We start from the raw sequence: 23,499 nt of genomic DNA on the forward strand, positions 1-23,499 counted from the left end.
CTGTACTCAGTGGGAGCTGGCCTTGTTTTAACGTTATATGGCATTGACCGAATAAACCCGACTGTGCAGCTGTCAAATCCACGCATCAACGACGAGCAACAAGACGAGCTAGCTCGCTAAGCTAAACTAAACCCAACTAGGCTCGGTCCTCACAAACCAGTCCAGATCTCAGAAATAAAACGCTCCAGAACCAGAACACAGCCCGCTTCTGGAAGCTCTCGAGCACACCGTTCAGCCGCAACACAAAGCGCCGGTCGCGGAGGTCCGTAAGGCGGGATTCGGGCGGTGTAAATCCGGCTGTCTGACTCCGCTTCCCCGTTGCCTTCCTTGAAGGAGCCGCTCTCCTCCGCTCGCTCCGCTTCTCATCCGGCCATCAGACAACGAGATGGGCGCGGTGACCCTGCAGTGCGCCTCGGGAAACCCCACGCCGCTTACGCACCAGCCCGCTCGCGCCACAACCGGCGCAACTATCAGCTTTATTATTAATAATCATAATCATCATAATAAAAAATACTATTAATATTAACAGAAAGAGTACAACATCTAAAGCCAATGTACAGACATATTATTAATACACTAGATTCACAGCAAATATATATATATTAAATTAAACATGGCTTTAATCAGGAAGGAAGGAGAAAAAGAAAAATGAAAGCAAAACGTTTATACTGTAAATATGTAATAAATACTAAAGTAACACATTTCGCCTTTACTTTTACTATGATTAAATTATTATAATGAAAAATACATATACAATGGTTAACACATTTTGCCTTCACATTTACTATAATATTATTTGATGCATTTTTATAAATAAATAAAAATCTGTATACACACTTATGTTTCTATTTATACATATGAACATAACATAATTATATATATTAAAATTATATATGTGACAATCCATACATTTTTTTTTCCCATTTTTGTTTATTATAAATACACATTTCTAATTATTGTGTTTACAATTGATCATTTAGAGACACTTGTTAAAACATGTTGCCTTCTTTACTATTATAATATTTGATGTAATTGTATTATTTATTCCAGAATTATAGAAATAACATCATCAGTAATGAACAACAAATAAATAAAAATCTATATAAACACTTTTCATATAATATATATTAGTAAATGTAAAGGCAAAATGTGTAAACTATCAATTGTAAACAGAGTAAACACAAATCTGTGTATATATACACATATGCATATGTAAAGTGTCAGACATCACATATTATTATTATTATTGTTGTTGTTATTATTATTCATTACATTTATTCCCAATATATTTACTGTTTAAAAGTGTAACGTATATATTTTTTCTTATTCCTTCCTGATTAAAATAACATTTATTTTTAATATATAAAATAATTTACAATTTTGCCAGTTAAGCTCTTCAGATCCAGTTAATAACAGAAATGTTGCATAATCCATATTTTTTTAATTGTAAATAATATATAATTATAATATATTTAGCTGTAATGTGTATTGTAAGATACAAACGAACATAACTAAATTTTAATTGTGAAAATAATCCAGGTCTACTTGTAAGCAGGACAAATGGGCAAGTGTAAGAATCTGATCCACTTTGACAGGAGTTAAAATGGGATCGCTAGACAACTGGGTCACAAGAACATCTCAAAAATAGCATCTTGTGAGATGTTCCTGCTATTCAGTGATCAGGGCTCATTCATGTGCTTCATGAAGGTTCTTCCTCACAATTTACAGCTTCTTCTGCTAATGTCTTGGTTCCAGATACCACAGGACACCTGTGTTGGTGATGTGTAGTTCATGCCTTGATAGGTCAAACATGAGAATTAACTATACAGTATTAGGAAAGTGGTTTTAATTGTGTGGCTCATTCATATAACATATTATAATTTAAAGCATTTATTTGCAAAAAAATGAGAAATGTTTGAACCCCACTGATAACCTCTGGAATGTAATCAAGAGGAAGATGACATAAGGTCATCCAAAAGAAGTGTGTAAGACTGGTGGAGGAGAACATGCCTTGACACACAAAAGGATTATTTCACCAAAAATTTATTTCTGAGCCCTTCCTGAGATAAACATTAGTATTGTTGTTTTTAAATAAATATGTACTTATTTTCTTTGCGTTATGCTTGCATTATTTGCAGTATATTGAAAATAAATGAAGTTTAAAATACTGACAGCATAATACTGTAGCAGCACAAAAATGGACACTGTAGTTTTAAGCCAACATGCTGTGACCACTAGGAACACAGAATTACAGCCTACAACATATATATTACACTAAAGCACGACTAGGATAAAGTAGCTTTGGGCAACAGACAACAAAAAGATGATAAGTAAGGGCGACCCACACCCAATATGCAAATATATGATGCTAGGAGCCTATGGAAAAGCTGTATATACCAACACCGTGGAAAGAGCATTGACACGTGTAGTATAACTAAAATTTGGTTGAAATGATATTTTTTAATTGGCACAACAAACATTTTTAAATTTTATGGTTGAAGTTCTCTGAACTCATTTTATTGAGCTGATAATATAAGTTTCTGACTAAAACACAAAATTATTTTGTAGAGTGTGAGCTTAAAGGAAAACTCTGGTGTAAAATGAACTTTTGTTGTAGTAAAACATGATAAAAAGTACTTAGTAGCTCCACACCTCCTTGCTAGAATCTGGAGAGCCCTGACATTTAAAACAACGCATTAATAACTTAAAAAGTGCACAAGAAGCTTATTAAAAAACACTGTTTACATCCCATAATGCTAGCATCAGCTCCGTGTGCTGCTATCACTGTACTGATAATAACGTAGACATATATATCTATACATAAGTTCCACATAGCCTGCCTCCTGGCGCCTGCTGTTTCTATGTATATATATATATATATATATATATATATATATATATATATATATATATATATATATATATATATATATATATATATGTCTATGTTATGTTAGTTTCAGGGCTCTCCAGATTCTAGCAAGGAGGTGTGGAGCTACTTTGAGCTGGATAAGGGTGTAAAAAGTGATTTATCAGGGTAAATTATGCCCCGTATCACCCAGTCTGAAGGGTGTTTGAACAAATTAAATTAAAATTTCCGGATCTCAGAACGCTGTGGGAGAACGGAGGTGTGCTATTCATCAAAGATAAGAACCTTTTACCATGTTTTACTACAACAAAAGACAATCTCCTTTAACAGCGCTGATCTAAAGAGCTCAAAAAAGAGGCTCTTCACTGCAGACCACTCTCACACAGCAATTACTTCAGTAGAATAATCCAGAATCTCTAATGGGCTCCACAGTTGTTGGAACCTAGAAATAGAAAGCTAGTGGTTCATAATGCTTTATTTGGTCTGCTGATGTGAACTCAGCCTTTAGCACCTGCTGAAAACTTTACAAATCCCACAGAGAGCTGTAGATATTAGCTGAGCTTGTTCTGAAACAGAGGTCAGCTAATCACGCTTGTAAGTCGTATCCTGGGTCTTCATCCTGACAGGAGAAATGCTGCGGTCCACATGGCAGAACTCTTCCTTAGACGTCATTAATCAGGACAACATGTGATCCAATCCTTAAATTCACACTCAGTAATGAGCAGCGCTGATGCTCCTCCAGTGGGAAATGGACAATCTCCAGGATACCATAAATGGTGCATGTAAAAGCGTGTAAAAATCTCACGGGAAAGTTTTGCATGATATCAGCTATGGCTTTCAGGAGTGAATATCTACATCCCCAGACCAGCAGACCCAGAACCTTCCTGCCCAGAATCCTGACAGAATGGTGAGCTGCTTTCCTTACATCTAACATACTCAAATTACTGCTTTTTATACCATATGTATAACTAAATATGTAAAAATATATATATATTTTTTTATATTATAAATCTACTACTAACGATAACTAACTTTAGTTGCCTAAAAACTTTCTAACGTCTGGTTCTTTGCACTAAACACAATAAACAAGAAAGAAAACATTTTTTTCTGACCTTTAAACAGGGTTGGGGTCACTGTAAATCTAAATAAGTTGAATTTACTTAAATAATATGAGGAAACTGGCTGCTTTAAAAATGAACAAAAAATGTTTAATGAAAATTGAAACAAATTTAATCAAACCTAAAACTTGAAGTAAAAGTTATTTTGTCTAAATTATATCTTATATTTAAATTCTATTATTTTTTGTTATATTTGTATCATTTAACTAAAATATAGACTTAAAATTTTCAGAAAATAAGATGCAGAATGAAAATGCTATAGAGCGAACAGTACAGCACAATGCCTACACAGAGTTAGCAACTCAGAAAGAAAGTGATGCTTGCTTTTACAGCCTACAATATTGAGATCAATGATAAATGATCTACAAGTTTACCTAAGGTAGCGTGGAGGGAATGGCTACACACTGATGGTGAAAATGGCAAATCAAATGTGAACTTAAAAAAAATTAAGAGCGCACTTCAGTTTCTGAATCAGTTTATCTGATTTTGATATTTATAGGTATATGTTTGAGTAAAATTAACATTTTACTCAAATTCCAAATAAAAATATTGCCATTTAGAGCATTTATTTGCAGAAAATGAGAAATGCTTTCAGACCCCAAATAATGCAAAGAAAACAAGTTCATATTCACAAGTTCATAAAGTTCATAAATCAATATTTGGTGAAATAATCCTGGTTTTTAATCACTGTTTTCATGCATCTTGGCATCATGTTCTCCTCCACCAGTCTTACACACTGCTTTTGGATAACTTTATGCTGATTTACTCCTGGTGCAGAAATTCAAGCAGTTCAGTTTGGTGGTTTGATGGTTTGTGATCATCCATCTTCCTCTTGATTATATTCCAGATGTTTTTAATTTGGTAAAATTAATGAAACTCATCATTTTTAAGTGGTCTTTTTTCCAGAGCTGTGTATTATATATATATATATATATATATATATATATATATATATATATATATTATATATAAGCCCATATTATATATTATTATTTTTAAGTATTTTTAATATTATTTTATTTTTACTCTTATCTAGAGCTGTATAACAGTACATGTCTCCCTCTTAGGCGAGTAAACTGACCCCGGAGCAGATCAGCGAGTATAAAGGCGTGTTTGAGATGTTTGATGAGGAGGGGAACGGAGACGTGAAGACGCAGGAGCTGGAGAGACTGATGAGTCTGATGGGAATCAACCCAACCAAAAGAGAGCTGAGCCAGATGGCCAAAGACGTGGACAAAGATGGTGAAGTTATTTATTGCTTTTCAAAAAAATAAATTAAAAGAATATATATAAAAAAGCCATAAAAATAGAATAAACCAATAGTTTCAGGCATTAGTTTAATTAAACCTTTACACAACTTGAAACTTAAAATATTACACAATAATTAACCATGTATATTTTTACCATAATACATGTATAATCTAATATTATAACAATATTATTATATAAAAAACACAGCTGGAAATTGTGCAGTAGAGTAATAGTACTGTATTTAATTAAATTTACAATAATTATATGGGCCATTCCACCCAAATGGGTGCCATTTAACTCATAATCTAATTAAATGTAATCTTTTTTCAACTCTGAATCTAATAACACATATATTTAACTATTGAAAACATGTACTGTTTTCTCAGGCAGCTTTACTTAATTTTTTTAGAAGATGGTTTACATTTTTCTTAGTCCTGTTATCAAAACTCATGTGACATTTAAAAGGCATGTTTAAAAGCGAGTCCACTAATTCCTTTGCTTTTCTCTCAAGAAAGTCTTTATGACAAAAAAAAAAACATATATGCATGCACTTTCTAAGAAAATCTAAACCTCAAATTGGTCAAATTTTAAATATGCAATTTATTAAACAAAGGGATAAATGATGAATCAAACAGAATTGGAAAAATAGTGATTTACATTAACTAATATTCACATTAATAAATCAATTAACCATGCAGGGGACTCTACTCACTCCTGTTACTGGCACTCATTCTTGCTACTGGAACTCACTCCTGTTACTGGAACTTACTCCTGTTACTCTTTATATTATGAGTAACATGACTAAAAGTAGCAGGACTAAGTTATAGAATTAGAATTAGCAAAAACAAGAAAAATAGTTAATGGCGACTATGCTAATAGCATGAGAACACTGAGCACATCCTAGTGTTTTTTTTTTTTAATAGAAAATTTGTATTTTAAAAATAAACAGATAAGATGTAAGAAATAATTTATGTAACAGGACTGAGTATTGAGATTGAGCTCATCAGTCATCATTACAATAAGATCAAATATACAGAAGAACCAGCTGATGTCACTTCCTGTTGTAGATTGGACTTCCTGTTGTAAAATGTTCCAGATGTTTCAGATGATCAGGGTAATGTGTTATGGTAACAGGACTGAGTATAAACCCAGGGACACAACTAAAATGTGTATTTAAACTTAAATATTATGGATTTATTGTGGAACAAAATATATTTTAAAGCATGAAAGGGATAAAGATGGGTAAAGTTTATAGTTAGAGAGTGGGGGACAGGTAACAAATGCAATTTTTTAAGTGTTCTAAGTATTTTTATTAATGTTTTTAATTACATATTTTACTTTTGCAATTAGCTTAATATACAAGACAGTATGCTTAATAATAAAATGTATTTTATAGCTATTTTGTGTGCACATTTATACATAACGTAATTTTGCCTTATCATATCCAGTGTACTTGGTTTCTACAGTATAATATGACTGCTACTACCACTACTACCAGTAATGATATTAAATAAATATTTCTGCCTTAATATTATAAGAACTAATATCATTTGTAAAGAGACATCTGTCCCGGCTGTAATACAGTGGCGTATTTGTATGACAGGGCTAAAGCCGCTTTTCCAGGCCCAGGGAGGAAACCCGCAGAATAAACCAGCCCAATCCTAAAGTAGAGTAATTTACTGTATTTTAATGTAACTGAATCTGCAGCGGATTACGCTCAGCACTGCTGCCCCACAGCACTCTAAATATCAGCCAGTTAATTTGAGCCCCCATTACACAGAGTTTAGTAAACAGGGACACATAAGAGGATTAAGGGGATGAGGGCTGGGGCTGAGGATGAGGATGAGACCATAGGAGGGCGCCATTCAACACAGAGACACTTCAGAGCATAAAGTTCTTTATAAAGCTCTCAACGCCATCTGCAGCCTGACTGCAGAACTGAGACTTTCTGAACAAATTTAAAGAACAAAACTTTAATTGGGTGTTTGACTCAAATAAATAACTATACAAAAAGATATGCAATGTCGTGTATGGCAATATAGTTGATAAATATTAAAGTTTCAGAACAAGCAAATAAAACTATCAGAGACAAAATTTTACCTAAAAAGAAAATCAGGGGCATTACTTGGCTCGATAGACAGACTCTCAGGTAGGAACCTTATTAACCATCCTGTTATGTTCTGGGTCAAATTGGCCTGTTTTAAAGTTTGAAGATCTAGGAAAAATAGTTAAAAGTATTTCTTTCAGTATGAAACGTCTTTTTTTTGCCTTAATTAGTATAATAAACATCTAAAATAATATGAAAATAGTTTCTCTCACATATTTGCAAACCCCACCCCCAGCAAAAAACTAAAACAAAATTGCTAAAATGTCATGTTTCAATGTTGTGTAAAACTATTGTGTTTTATATGTTGGTCTTTTAAAAGTAATAAAATAGTGAAACATTAAAAAAAAAAAAAAGTTTGAACATGTATTTTTTAATTAATGAATGAATCCATTACCTGTTAGAAATAAGGAACACCATTGCACTAAATATTGTGTCATGATGAGCACAGAATAGCAGACAAGCGCAGATACTGATAAGAACAATAAACGTTTATTATAAGAATAAACAGATGTAATCAGGGTCGATACAGAAACAGGGGTAATTACCAGTAGACAGAGCAATGAAGACAAAACCATACCATAAACGAGAGACAGTCCAGAGTTCATACACAAGCAATCCAGTATCAGAGATAATCCAAGAGGCGGTGGTGAAAACACAGCCCAGGTCATACACAAACAATCCAATATCAAAGGCAGAGGCAAAAATCGGCGTCGAGGAAACAAAAGCAAGGTCATACACAAAGTAAACTGAGACAAGAGATAAGTAACGCTTTGTACGAGGATAACCTACAATACGCGGCGTGGTAGTCTGTTTGGCGTGCACCTTTATAGTGCCAGTAATCAGTATTCGGGACTTCCTGGAGGAAGCAGGTGAGGTGTCACGTGATCAGGTGAGTGCGTGATGTCAGCGGGTGGTGCATTCTGGGTAGTGTAGTTGTTGACCTGAGAACCTCCGTTAGAGCTTGGTGTGGAAGGGACAGAGGAGCTAACAGCACCAGACGTGACATATTGATAGAATAATTAGTAATGAACTAAAGTATTGAAATATTTACACTGCTTTTTAGGATTTTTTTTTGTTTCAGACATATTTTGGATAATTCAAACTGACCCAGGAACAGCATTATTGTTTCTGACAATTGAACCTAACAGGAGGGTTAACAGCTGTTCAACTCATATGAACTACAGATATCAACTACAGATGAATAAATAAAACTAAGTGCAATACAGAGTAAAAAAAATATATAATAAGCAATAACTTAAAACAATAAAAAAGAATAAAAGTAAAATACAGAGTACATTAGTAAGAAACTCTCTCTTTTTTACCCAATACAAAAGACGGATGAGCATTAATTATATTAATTTTTTTTTATTGTATTTATTTTTTATAAGCTCTCAGTGACCCATCCAGAATGTGTTTGTGATCCCAAAATGACCAGTTGACAATCGTTGTTCTAATCCATATTATGGAAAGAACTACTGAACTAAGTAAAGTGCGGTCTCAAAGACCATCAAAAACGTTATGCTGAAACTGGCACTCATCAGGAATGCCCCAGAAAAGGAAGAGCAAGAGTTTCTTCTCTTGTACAGGATAATTTCAGCTCAGAAACTTCAAGTTACCAGCTCCCCAGATAAGATCAGCTAAATGCTTCACAGAGTATTTTGGTTTCTTTTTATTAATTTACAATATACAAAAAAATCTGTATATTGCATTGGGATTAATTTACAATGCAGAAATTTTCTAAATAATGAAAAACACTACATTTAAGGTGAGTCAAAATTTTTGACTGGTACTGTACATTGTTAATATATTTAAATGTTAGCAAAATGATTATATATCATCAGTAACGTTCTTCTCGTTTGCAGGTAAAGGCACTTTTAACTGTGACAGCTTCCTGGGTCTCATGGCTCTTTATCATGAAAGGACTAAAAATCAGGACGCGGAGCTTCGAGCTGCTTTTAAAGTGTTTGATAAGGAGGCGAAGGGATACATCGACTGGAACACACTGAAGTAAATTCAGCTTTTTAACAAACTTTTTAACTCAACAGGAGAACAGTGCCTTTAATTTCACGTCGCTGTGAGGACTGTGCTGTGAGGACTGTGCTGTGTGTCTGCAGGTATGTACTGATGAACGCTGGTGAGCCTCTAAATGAGGAGGAGGCGGAGCAGATGATGAAGGAGGCCGATAAGGATGGAGACGGAACGATCGATTATGAAGGTACTCATCATAACAATATTCTGTGTTTAACTGTGATTAATCGTGCTTGTTCTTCTTAAAACACACATGTTTATAGTGGATATTTAAAATGTAATTAAAAGAATGATTGTAAGAAATGTAAAATTATATTGCAATTATATTTATATTAGTGGTGTCAATGAAAAAAAATCATCACTAAAGCACTATCCGAACTGAATCAGTTTCTCAGGGGGTTCTGGGGTAATTTTATCTTTTATTGGGGTCCCCTGTGATTTTATTCCAGTCCGAAACAACCATATACGTGTTTTTCTAAGACGTCCTCTGAGAAAATTACAGGCTGAATTATCTACAGTTTTTCTCTGAACTTTGGGGTCCTCCAGTAATTTTAGTCCCGTCCGGATCCACATCTCTGAGTTTCATCCTCCTTCTTTAACAAAATAGTTATTTGTCCACTGCCGCGCACTGTAATTACACTTTGGGCTCGCGTTTCCATGGAGATCCACGTAAACACATAAGGAAGTGGAAATGGAGGAGCTACTGAACGTGATGTCATGTGACCGAGAAAGCCAAAAAACTCACTGATCCTCCTGTTTTTTAATTGCAGTCTGGACGCAGGAGTTTCATTTTCCAGCAGTACTTGGCACACTGCCCACACTGCCAAAAGTACCAATTGGTCTAATATAATGTTCTAATTTTCTGAGACACTGATTTTTGGGTTTTCATTGGCTGTAAGCCATAATTATCAACAATAAAATAAATAAATGCTTAATTGTAATGTAATGTAATATATATAATATATGAGTTTCATATTTTCAACTGAATTACTAAAATAAAGTTACTTTTCAAAGATATTAAATTTTTTTGAGATGCACCTGTAAATCTTACTGTTTTCACAGAATTTGTTGCCATGATGACTGGAGATTCATTCAAGATGAGCTAAGACTAAGAGGAAACATCTGATGAAACCGTGGAAACCAACGGATGATCAAGGGAATACGTACAAAACAAAATTAGTACAAGAAGTAATTTATAAAAGGATGCTCTTAATTTTTTGACTGTATCAATAGGAAATTGGGTATACAACTTAATCATTTTTTTAAACTCTATAATAAAGAAAAAATGTCGTTTCATACAATTTTTCAATTATCTAGTTTTTTTTATTTCAGCCTTTCACAAACAGAATTTCAAGAAAAATGAAAAGGTGAATCTTCTCTCGATTTTTAGATCTGTCCATTTTTCTTTAACACAAATCTGATGGTTTAATCCAACTTGCAAAATGCAAAAAAAAATGCATCCAAAAAATAAAGAAAATACTTTTTTTTTATTTTTCATGAAATTCCAATTGTGAGGGGCAGAGATGAAAAATCCAAAATTGGAAAAAAAAAGAAAAAATATTTATTGTATATGGAAGCCCATTCCCGCCAATAATTAATTATTAATAATTATTAATAATTACTATTATTATTATTATTATTATTATTATTATTATTATTATTATTATTATTAAGTAAACTGCTATCTCATTATTTCGAGAAAGTAAGTCATTATTCTGAGATAGTAAGTCATTATTTTGAGATAGTAACTTATTATTTTGAGATACTAGTAGACTGTTCAGAAGCAGGTGAGACTGAGACACAAAATACATACTATCATTGAGGACTATTTTGGATGTGGATTCACAAATCATGAAATATTGGTACTTTTAGAGGAATCACACAATATCAAAATTAGCCTCTGGACCTCCGGAGAGAAGAAATTAATTTAATAACACACACTGGACTTCAATTTTAGTGTGTTATGTATGGTAGGCTTCAACGTTTTTCAAAGTTTTTTCTCAAAATAATGACTTGGTATCTCAAAATATTGATAGTATTTCGAAATAATGACATACTACCTTAAAATAATGACATAGTATGTCAAAATATTGAAATAGCTGTTTACTCAATAATAATTAAAAATGTGCTGGATTATTTCATTTTATTTTTAGGTGGTGGGAATGGGCTTTCATACTTGCACACTGCACTACATAAAAAAAACGTTTTTACATCCAGTTTTCAATTTTTGCATTTAGCCTATAACAGTTAGAACGTTTAATTAATAAATGTTACACTGACCAAGGAACCTGACATGGTATTTCCTACTGCTGATGTTCATCTGTTTTGGGTTGGGTGTGTTATGCATCTTTTCTGCTCACCAGCATTACACAAAGTGCTTATCTTATAGCTACTGTAGTCTTTCTGTCAGCTCCAACAATAGTGGACATGCTCTGCTGATCTCTTTCATCAACAAAGTGCTTCCCTCTGCAGAACTGAAGCCTATTGGATGTGTTTTCTTTATTATACCATTCTAAAGCAACTCTAAAGTCTAAAGTTTTTTGTGTTGTGCTGATAATCCCAAAAAACAGCCACCTCTGACACCAACAATTACCACATTTAAAATAATTGTAAACACTGAGATTTTCTTCCTATTCTGATTTGATTGATTGAACATTGATTTGAACATTACCTAAAACTGCTGGAATGTATCTGCACTGCTTTATTTACTGCACTGCTGCCACACAATTTGTTGCTTACTGTAGATAATTGCATGAATGAGTAGGGTGAAGTACTTACTAATGTCTTTCTAATAAAGTGCCAGGTGATTGTACAAAACAACACTCTCTCTCTCATTTACAGCAAATACACTGTTTTTATTTTTTTATACCAAAAATAATTATAATACACAGCTCTGGAAAAAAGACCACTTAAAAATGATGAATTTCATTAATTTTACCAAATTGAAAACCTCTGGAATATAATCAAGAGGAAGATGGATGATCACAAACCATCAAACCACCAAACTGAACTTCTTGAATTTTTGCACCAGGAGTAAAGGCATAAAGTTATCCAAAAGCAGTGCGTAAATCTGGTGGAGGAGAACATGCCAAGATGCATAAAAACTGTGATTAAATACCAGAGTTATTCCACCAAATATTGATTTATGAACTTTATGAACTTATGAATATGAACTTGTTTTTTTTTGCATTATTTGAGGTCTGAAAGCTCTGCATCTTTTTTGTTATTTCAGTCATTTCTTATTGTCTGTAAATAAATGCTCTAAATGACAATATTTTTATTTGTAATTTGGGAGAAATGTTGTCTGTAGTTTATAGAATAAAACAACAATGTTCATTTTACTCAAACATATATCTATCAATAGCAAAATCAGAGAAACTTTTTAACGTTTTCCAGAGCTGTATATTGGTTTACACATTGTACAGTCATTTTAAACTCCCTAGGTTGGTAATTACATATTAATTACATGATTATAACATTTATTTAAACCTATATATATATCTTATATACTGTAACCCATTTCTGATGCAGATGTACAAATGCACACATGCAGAAGCAATTAAAATAACTGGACTAGAGCATACGAACCTACATGAACCAATCATTCTTTTAAGTATTTATAGGAGTATTTATAGGAGACACAGGTTAGATAGAACACCGTCCCCACTGTCAAGCATGGAGGAGGGAACTTTATGTTTTGGGGGTGTTTCTCTGTGGGCTAGCGCACAGGCCAACTTCTCCGCATCAATAGGAAGATGTATAAAGTCATGTACCGTAAAATAATCCTGAGTGACAACCTCCTTTCTTCTGCTAGGACATTAAAAATGGGTTGTGGCTGGGTCTTCCAGCATGACAATGACCTAAAACATACAGCCAAGGCAACAAAGGAGTGGCTCAAAAAGAAAAGTACTAAGTCTTGTTTGCCAGAGGGCTCAAATACTTATTTCTCTCTGGAATGGAAAATGCAAGTAAATTTTTATAATTTATACAATGTGATTTATTTAAGATTTTAGATGTATTTTTGATATTTCTGATCTCTCCCTGTTAAAATGATCTTACTCCTAAATATAAAGACTGTTCATGTCTTCATCATTGGGCAAACTTGCAAAATCAGCAAGGGATCAAATACTTATTTCTATCAATGTATTGTACATATTTTCATTTATATTCCTGAAAAAAAAAATTAAAATGTAATAAAAGAGTAATAAAACAAATAGTAAACAGAGTAAACAGCATAATTTAATATGAGAGCAGGGCAGTAAAGGGTTAAAACATCCCAGAGCCGCCCGCTACCCGGATGCAATCATGGCATCTGCTGTGCTCAGCCATTAAATCCTATCCTCATCCCTGTTAAGAGTGATGGACTCCCGCTTCAGCCAATCGCATCCCGTCCCTGTCCCGGAGCCGGCCAATAGCAGCTCTCAGAGGGAGGTGGAACTTGCTCTACAGCTCTGGCTCTGTAGCATCCATGTAGCTGCTTCTGCCTGTTGAAGAACAGAACAGGAGAACAAGAGAGGAGGAATAAAGGAATGGGAGGACGAGCGGAGGGATACAGAGCGAGGGAAGAGGTGCGAGTTAGATGATCTGGGGGAGCTGCCGGAGGGAGAAAGCGAGGGAACGGTGGCAAACGACTGAATCCTCTGGGGGAAAGGCTGTTGTTTGCTGCTCAAATTGACAACAGCTGAGCTCTTCCTCCCCCCTGCTGTGGAGAAAAGAAGGAGGAGGAGGAGGAGGAGGAGGAGGGAGACAGTCTCTATTTTTCTCTCTTTTTTCCATCTCCTGCTTGGATATCTCTCTCTCTTTATCTCTTTTTCAGTGCTCATCCTGCTCATCCTCAGCTCCGGCTGCATTATTCTCCATGATAAGGTGAGTGTCTGCATCTGCAGCTCATCACTACAGATAGATAAAGCATTGTTGTTGTGCAGTAAACAAACATTCACAGAGGTGATGGGTAGTGATGATGTGAGAGCTGTTGGCTGCCTCTGCTGGTCTGCTGGCTATCTTTGGCCTGGGCTGATCTCTGATTGGCTGAGACAAGAGGCTTAACAGCCGTGAGTGGATGATGCCAGCTTCACATGTCCTTCATTAAGCGTGTAGGCCATGCTTGTGCACTCAAACACACGCACATACACACACACATCTATATACAGAGCAGACAACAAACACAAAGAGAGCGAGAGAAAGAGAGTGAGAGAGCTCTGTATATATACATATATGTGTGTGTTAAAATTCTTTCATTTTCCCAAAAATTAACAGTGCTCCTTACATTATGTCTGTATTCTACCAGTCAGGTATTAAGGAGCAGTAAAGCCACCCTATTATAAGGGTGAGTTTTCAGTGAAATTTCTCCAGCACCAAGGCTGAAGCAGTAATAGCATTAGCCGCTAACCACAGTGCTAGCTCTTTAGTTGTCTGCATGTTTGCTGTGTTAAAACAAGCTACATGGGATGGTCATGCAGGGTTCCCAAGTGTAGCGCTGTCAGGTGGCATTTACTAGTGCTAACCACTGCTGCTAACCGCTGATGCTAACCGCTGGAAATCTAAGCATATGTTAAATAAACAAAAGCACTTTACTCACCCAAATAAACAGTTTTCAGGAGATAAATCTGTGAAGATTAACATTTATCGCTCGTCTTTCTTTAAATATAAAAATGTTTTGCTTATTTCGGCACGTCCACCTCCAGTAGCTAGACCTGTTGAATTAGAAGGGGAAATATGGCAACACCTTTTTCCTTACTAGTGTCGCTTAAAATGCACCTTATAATCTGGTGCGCCATATGTATGAATATAGGGTACCACTTTAAAATAAGACTACCTTTATAAAGGGTTTATAAATGGTTTACAATTAGTTTATTAATGGTTACTAATTAGGTTGTAAATGTCTTAAAAATCATCAATAATCAGTCATAACACATACGAAGAAAGGGCAACAGTATAGATGGCTGTGGGTTCACTATTTGGCAAACAACAGGTCATTGTTGCCCTTTCTACATATGTGTTATAACTGATTATTAATGATTTTTAAGGCAACCTAATTAGTAAACTTAATAAACTAATTGTAAACCATTTATAAACCCTTTATAGAGGTAGTCTTATTTTAAACTCGTTTTAAGTGATCAATGAAGTGTGGAGCTATTTGAAGGTTTGTTAATGATGCAAAAATAACAATTTCATTGCATGGTAACTTTATGCCCCTATCACTATTATTATAAGCCTGTTTGGAGCATCTTTCTAATGAGAAAGTCTGCAGTCTGATTTAAAGGGTTAACACAGTATACAAACTCATCTGCTGACAGTTACCCTCCACTAACACACACACACACAGAAAGAGAGTTAGAGAGAGATAAGAGAAAGGAAAAAGTGTGTTTGATACAGAAACAGACACAAAGGCTAGGTGTGTATGCTCTGTGTGTGTGTTGTCTTGCGAAACGCTCCTTCCCTTCGTGGGTTGGATTCTGCGTACTGTCGTTCCAGGGTACAGTATCTCGCTCTGCTGCCACTCTGTCTCTCACCCCATCACACACTCACATACCCACATCCTGCCACAACACCTACTGCTGCCCACCTGCCTCAGGGAGGGGGCACAAGGTGAAATTAACGACACGGAGAGGTGAACACACACACATTTATATATACACACACACAGAGCAAACAAGCATTTTACATCTGGAGCATACACATTCCTATTAAAATACTCTCCATAATTCTAATAGGTACTAATAAGAGGTAGTCATTTATTTACATTTGCTGCAATAAGAGTCATTTCTGTTATTCAGACTTAATGATTGAACACTGCTGTGTGGATAGAGTAGAGTCAATATACAATTAATATAACAGATACAATTGAGTTGTGAAAAATATCTCCATTCATTACTCTGTAGGTCAGGGGTCAGATATTTTCCAAGCCATTATGTGGCGGACCACAAAAAAAAAATCAGTTTTGGAAAATGAAGTGTAATGTGATGGAGTGTTACAGACTAGTAGCTCTCCAGCCCAGAGGGTTGTTGAACCCAACTGCAGAACAGTAGATCTTACAGCAGGTAAACCGCTGCCCCGGCTAGTGAATTGGGACACGGCCGGTTAAAAAACGCTCTTATAAGGAGATAGCGAGCCCAAGAATGGGCAAAAAAACCCGAAAACCGGCAGAAACTAAAGTCACGCCGAGCACGACAGAGAGAGAGAGACAGGAGAGGAATGTAAACAAAAGCTCACCAGAGAAGCATTTTATTTTTTTATTGTTTTCATTATCATTCATTATAGTTCAAACAACCTCGCGGGCCAGATGTTTTATGGACCGTGATCCTGACGCCTATTGCCAACCCCTGCTGTAGGTAGAAGCATTTATACTAGGGTTTAAAATACTTCAACTATATCTTTTTAAAGCTTTTTACTCTTTAAGTAAAAGTGTTTAAAAAAGTACTGGTTTCAAAACTACTTCTAAACTACTTATACTAAGTATAAAAGTAAAAGTAATGTAAGGAGAAAAAATAAAAATGCCATTAAGAACAAAAGCTTAGGCCACGCCCACAGAGTCCTATAGTGCACTACCCCCCCCCCCTCTCTCCCCAAAACACATTTGTCTAAAAGCCATAATGACTATAATGTTAAAATATTAAAATGTTAATGTTGATAATATAATTTGGGATTTTGCACTAGGCTGTTGGATGTTTGGCTCAAGTTCTCTTGAGTCTCTGCTCAAAATTCTTGCAGTGTGGAAATGTGAAGCTATCTGCTTTGAAGAGAGAGAGAGAAAGAGAGAGACAGAGAGAGAGAGAGAGAGAGCAGAAGGTGGAATTCAGCAGAATGAAAATGTGAATGAAAAGCAGGAGACAGCCTGCGGTTAGAGAGATTCTGACTTTCATTCACACCAAGCCCAGGCTTCTGTCTCCAGCATCTCCACTTCTCTATTTTAAGCCTCAAACCTCTTTCCTTCCCCAGCATCCACACACACACACACACACACACACACTCACCCACACACATCCTAACGGCTGTGATGTGGAAGGAAGCTGGAGGCCTGTCTGCCCTATCGCACGAAACATCCCTGTCCACAGAGTTTCTTTAGTGATGTCCACACCAGTAACACACACTCATACACAAACACACACACACACATACAATGCACAAATCTACAATGATTCTGAAATGAATGAAAGCTCAAGCTGTACACCCTATCATCGTTTCAACTCATGTTTCCATCAAATGCTAATTTTCACAATATTTTGCACTTAAAATGCTTTAATTTGCCCAAAAATCATCAATTCGCCTTAAAATCCAGTGCGCCTTATGTATGAATTCTACCAGTCGGGTATTAAGGAGCAGTAAAGCCACTCTGCTGAAGTACAGAGTTATACAGGAGTTTCAGTTTAGTTCTCCAGCACAGAGACTGGAGCAGTATTAGCATTAGCTGCTAACTGATCTAAGCACTAGCTCTTTTGCCATTCAGAGGTGAGTATTATCCAACCAGCTGTGAGACCTGCTGAATTAGAAGGGAATAATGTGCTTCATAATCTGTGTATGAAATGTATGAAAATAGACCAGAAACGATAGGATTTCTGCTCTTGCTCATGAATATTCATACATGCAAACATATCGCTTCTGATTGGCTAACAGCACTGTGAGGAAGCGAGGCAGACAACAGTTAGAAACATTTTAAAATAAAGCCATTTTTACACTTATAACAGTCTTTGCAATGTAAAATGTTACTTTAAAACATGTATAATAATACCCTGCTAAGTGCAGTTCAGCCTATACTGACCTAGTCTTAGAGTCTCTGTAAAACACCAAATCCACTGGAGATCCTATGTAAACCTATAGTTACTCACACACAGACATGTGTAGTCCAGGCCCAGAAAGTAAACAAAACCCCGGGGTGGATTTTTACTTTTAACTAGTGTAAACAGAACTGTTCTAAACACACACCTACCTATCTCAACTGTACTTGGCTGGTGGTGTTTTCCCTCCATAGACTAATTCTAACCATTAGCTCTGAATTACTGGGTAAAGTATATAAAGACTGATGTGTTATTTGCACAAATAACACAGGAATGAACTGCATGCTGTTCCTAGCGCTGTTATTTAGCTCCTATCTGACGAGGTGGCGTTGCTGCTCGGCTTCAGCTCTGTCTTTGGGCGGTCTCGAGCCGAGGTGGGCGTGGCCATGAATAATGAGTACTAATTTCCTGATCGACACGTTTTTCTGAATATTTTCTTTTACTAGCTGCTGCAGACAATGAGGAAGAGGTTGAGGAGGAGTTTCATACGCAGCATCATAAACAACTCAGACAGACCTACTGTATTTCACACAAGAAAAACAACAACAAGAAAAAGTGTATTTTAGCGAAAGGTTATTAATGATCCTCTTTTTTCAGTGTGGGAGAAAAGTTTATGACCCTAGAAATTAACTAATTTACACATCTCATCCTTTTTTTCAGGAGTTCATGAAAACCACGACAAAGATCATGGCAGAGGACTGACCCAACCGTGGTCAACGGCCTAAAAAACTTCTCTCTTCTAGTGCACTTCTAGTCAATCCAATCCGCAGCCATGTCTCTGACTACACTCAAACCTGATTTTTTCAGCCCAGCCTCAGTCCCGGCGTCCGTCCCCTTCCCCCTCATCATCAGCACCGTGGAGAGCAGGACAGAGCAGCCCAACACCACGTCCAGAACCACCCTCTACCCGGCCACAGTCACGGCCAACGAGACCGGCTTCAACTCCACACAGCTGCCCATGGCGTCGGTGGAGGGCGCCGGGATGAGCATGGTCCTGCTGCCGTTCAGCATCATCACAGTCATCGGGTTGGCCGTTGTTGTGGTGAGAATGCAGTGTGTTCAGATGAAGGAGCTCTGGACAAGTTCTTGGCTGCACTGAGAATATATAGATCTTACACTGCAAAAAAAAAACAAATCAATTGAAATCTTAGCAAGTCAAATCATCTTACATTTGTTTTAATTGCTAACATTTCTAAAATTTGCATTATTTTCACTATTTTTATAAATATTGTTATTATAGTGAATATGCCTGAAGTGATTTCTTTAGAAATAAACATAAGTGGTCAAAAGATATAGCTGTTGGAGTCAATGTGGCTTCAATATGCTTCATATGGTGGCCATTAGGGGTGTGGCATATCGCTTCATATGCAATAATATCGCCAACCTTTTTTCATATCGTGAACGATATTATACCCTGAAATTACGTGCCACATTACCCACCCCTTTATTATCACAGCAGATTACTACTTTTTTACTGTTTTAAACAAAAGAAAAATTTACACTGTTCTCATTTCCCATTATATATCTACTAGAGACAGATTATATCTGTCCAGTATCATTTATTTTACTTTAATACTGGATATATGGATATCCTCTTAAATGTATTTTAATTTCTGATATTTGTCATTTTTGCATTGCTGTCAGAATTTAATAAGAGTTTTGGAATTACAGTGGCTTCCAAAAAGTATTCATGACCCTTGAACTTTTTACAAAATGTAAAGAGTGTGATGTACAAACATATTCAGCCCCCAATATCAATAATTAGTAGAACCTTCTTTTGCTGAAATTACAGCTGCAAATCTTTAGGGCTTTGTCTCTACCAGCTTTGCACATCTAGAGAGGAAGGCTGTTTAGAGACTTATAGCTGTCCTGTGGACAGATCTTTCAACCTGAGCTGTGGATTTCTGCAGCTCCTCCAGAGTGACCATGGGTCACTGGATGAAAATGGCAAAACCATATTATAGATGTAGAAAAAACATTAAAGTATGATTGAGAACTAGTTGTAAAATTGTTGCCAAACTGAATATAACACTCAAGTTGAAGTTTAAGCCTACAGACTGCTGATTGGCTGATGGCATTCAGACATTTTGATTGATGAAGTTGCCCTTTGGCCCGGCCCCCTTTTCACATATGTTCGCCAAACTTAACAGGCCACCCCAAAATCATGTGTTGATGTGTTCAAACGAGATAGCTGTTGGAGTCAATGTGGATCCAGAAGGAATAATTTGCATATGACGGCCATATTGTTAACAAAAGTCCAGGTTTTTGATAAGTATTTTATACCATACATGTTTGGATTTTCAAACTCCGTAGGAGGATTATCCAGGAGAATATTTGTAGACCAAAGGGTTTAAGGATCTGTGGCGCTTCATAGATCTTGTAGATTTTCGAGTTGTTTTAGTAGCAAGTAGATGACTATTATTGCCATAGATAGTTTAATGTTAATGTATTTAGCTCATCACTATATAAAGTTCTTGTCAGTCCCTTTAGTTCCTCACCCCCTGAATCAGAACATGCAGTATATTCTTCTGAACCCTTATTTCTGTCCTCAGCTGCTGTACATAAGGAAAAAGAAGAGGTGAGAACTGAAGTTTAATCCTGTATTTCTACAGTATTTCCAGTCGTTTGTATGATATAAGAGGAGCATCATGATGAAGATGAGTTTTATCTGTGCAGGCTGGAGAAGCTCAGGCACCAGCTCATGCCCATGTATAATTTTGACCCGGCTGAGGAGCAGGACGACCTGGAGCAGGAGCTTTTAGATCACGGCCGAGACGGTAGCCCAGCGGGGCCAAACTCCAAAGTAAGACTTCATTTATATACTTTATTTATGTACAGTAGCAATTAAAAGTTTGGGCATACCTTAAATTCAGTGTTTTTGCATTATTTTAAAATGTTCTGCACAGTAGATTTATACAAAAGTTATCCACACTGTGAAGAAAAATATATTGAATTATTTAGTAAACCAAAAAGTGTTAAACAAACCAGAATATGTTTAATACAGAATTTTTCAGACTATAAGGTGCATTAAACAACACTAGTTGTAAGATGCTTACATTGAAGAGAGCAAACGAGTGCTGCATGTTAATCTACACAGATTTCTCTCCTGAAAACTGTTTATTTGTAAGCTTAGATTTTCAATATTTTGTCTAAGAGTGAGTTTTTACGTGAAGTTTCTCCATCACTAAGGCTGGGAGCAGCAGCATTAGCATTAGCTGCTAACCGCAGCGCTGGTGGAACATTAACGCCACTCGATAGCACTAGAAAAACACAGTATTTTGCATTCTTTAAAGTCAGTCTCAGTCAGCTTTATGTGAGGTAATGTTGTAATGAGAAGAACTACCCAACTAAGTAAAGAAACTAATACTATAAGGTAATCAGAGTTACCAGCCTCAGAAATCGCAAGTTAACAGCTCCCCAGAAACACCAAGATGGTTTGATTAACGCTTTTAAGTTACTACATGATTCATAATTCATAATTCATTCATAGTCTGAAGGACTTTACTATTCATTTACTATGTAAAGAAAATGTTCATGCAGTCACTGTCAGAACAAAAACGTTTGGTAACATTGTAGAAGATAGAAAATACTTTTAGCTTTTTGCGCTTCTGTTGATCTTCTGTTCTGATATTCCTTCAACCCCATATACTATAATTTTATCAGTATTTTTGGACACACCTTGAGTAAACATTTTAAATCTTATTTTTGTCATTTTTTGTTTCTATTAAGTTTTGACACAAGGCCATATGGTTTGTTGCTTGTGGTAAAGTATCTGTTTTTGTTTTGTGTATTCATTATTCTTATTTATTCCATTGATATACACTCATTATCAGAAAAATAATAGCTGTACAGAGAAGAAATCAAACAACAAATAAATAAATAAATGAAACCTCAGGATGACAGTGGCTCATTTTCACCATGGTCACGCAAGATCAAATACTTGTTATCACACTATCACATCTGGTGTCATGGTGTGGGGTGTGATTTCAAATGATGTCAGATTTTCTTTTAAAATCAAATCAATCGCTAAATGTTAATCTACACAGATTTGTCTCCTGAAAACTGTTTATTTAAGTAAGTAAAGCGCTTCCGTTTATTTACAGTATGCTTAGATCTTCAATATTTTGTCTAAGGGTGAGTTTCAGTGAAGCTTCTCCAGCTCTAAGGCTGGGTGCAGCAGCATTAGCATTAGCCGCTAACTTGCAGACTCTCATGGAGAGACAGCTCACCTTTGATCTTTATTAAAAACACTGTAATATTCAGTGTGTTAAAACTCTCTTTGACTAAACACCAAGTTACACCAAATTAAAACATCGCCAGTAAAGACATGGTTGAAGTAAGCGTGACCAATTACTGTAAATTACTTACCAAATTACTGTAATGCTTCCTCTTTAACATTGTGATGAAAACTGTAAATAATACTAAAATTCAGGCTGGAAACATTTCCTTTCAACGTCAATCAAGCCCTGGATGTTAATCTACACAGATTTCTCTCATGAAAAATGTTTATTTGGGTGAGTAAAGCACTTCCGTTTATTTACAGTAAGCTTAGATTTCCAGTATTGTGTCTAAGGGTGAGTTTTCAGTGAAGTTTCTCCAGCACTAAGGCTGGGTGCAGCAGCATTAGCATTAGCCGCTAACTTGCAGACTCTCATGGAGAGACAGCTCACCTTTGATCTTTATTAAAAACACTGTAATATTCAGTGTGTTAAAACTCTCTTTGACTAAACACCAAGTTACACCAAATTAAAACATCGCCAGTAAAGACATGGTTGAAGTAAGCGTGACCAATTACTGTAAATTACTTACCAAATTACTGTAATGCTTCCTCTTTAACATTGTGATGAAAACTGTAAATAATACTAAAATTCAGGCTGGAAACATTTCCTTTCAACGTCAATCAAGCCCTGGATGTTAATCTACACAGATTTCTCTCATGAAAAATGTTTATTTGGGTGAGTAAAGCACTTCCGTTTATTTACAGTAAGCTTAGATTTCCAGTATTGTGTCTAAGGGTGAGTTTTCAGTGAAGTTTCTCCAGCACTAAGGCTGGGTGCAGCAGCATTAGCATTAGCCGCTAACTGCAGCGCTAGAGAGATGTAAACACCTCCCAATAATGGTACACTGAGGAACCCTGAATGTTCTGGTAACCCAGGATGCTATTAGCTAGCGGTCTGTCCCACGTAGCTTGTTTTACCACATTAAACACGCAGACTACAGTCCGATATACTGTAAGAGCTAGCGCTGTGGTTAGCGACTAATGCTAATGCTGCTGCACCTAGCCTTAGTGCTGAAGAAACTTCACTGAAAACTCACCCTTAATAACTCTGTGGCTTAACTGCTTCTTAATTC

The 23,499-nt window shown here is 35.9% G+C and overlaps 3 protein-coding genes across 6 annotated transcripts in view; 2 read left to right on the plus strand and 1 right to left on the minus strand.

The window, feature by feature from the left end:
* gnb1b (guanine nucleotide binding protein (G protein), beta polypeptide 1b) overlaps positions 1–395 on the minus strand; it is a 45,178-nt gene extending 44,783 nt beyond the window's left edge. For 2 of the 3 annotated variants that reach the window (XM_022675546.2, XM_049479503.1), the window contains exon 1: positions 1–394. The gene's annotated coding sequence lies outside the window, so the exon portion shown is untranslated. The other variant, XM_022675547.2, reaches the window with a different exon arrangement.
* On the plus strand, positions 386–18,849 carry LOC103025738 (calglandulin). Its single transcript, XM_049479623.1, has 6 exons — positions 386–463; positions 5,055–5,229; positions 9,208–9,352; positions 9,460–9,560; positions 14,190–14,239; positions 18,808–18,849. Exons 1-6 carry the CDS (start codon positions 386–388, stop codon positions 18,847–18,849), a joined length of 591 nt encoding a protein of 196 aa, XP_049335580.1.
* The window catches only part of si:ch211-161c3.5 (uncharacterized protein C3orf18), a 15,338-nt gene continuing 5,532 nt past the window's right edge, over positions 13,694–23,499 (plus strand). The window contains exons 1-5 of one of the 2 annotated variants that reach the window (XM_049479521.1): positions 13,694–14,239; positions 18,808–19,189; positions 20,700–20,725; positions 20,824–20,950; positions 21,877–21,910. In XM_049479521.1, coding sequence (XP_049335478.1) covers positions 18,920–19,189; positions 20,700–20,725; positions 20,824–20,950; positions 21,877–21,882 — 429 coding nt within the window. In that variant the 5' untranslated portion in view covers positions 13,694–14,239; positions 18,808–18,919 and the 3' untranslated portion in view covers positions 21,883–21,910. The remainder of the gene's footprint in view (positions 14,240–18,807; positions 19,190–20,699; positions 20,726–20,823; positions 20,951–21,876; positions 21,911–23,499) is intronic. The other variant, XM_049479520.1, reaches the window with a different exon arrangement.

This window comes from Astyanax mexicanus, chromosome 5, assembly GCF_023375975.1.
Source record: "Astyanax mexicanus isolate ESR-SI-001 chromosome 5, AstMex3_surface, whole genome shotgun sequence".
Taxonomy (NCBI): domain Eukaryota; kingdom Metazoa; phylum Chordata; class Actinopteri; order Characiformes; family Acestrorhamphidae; genus Astyanax; species Astyanax mexicanus.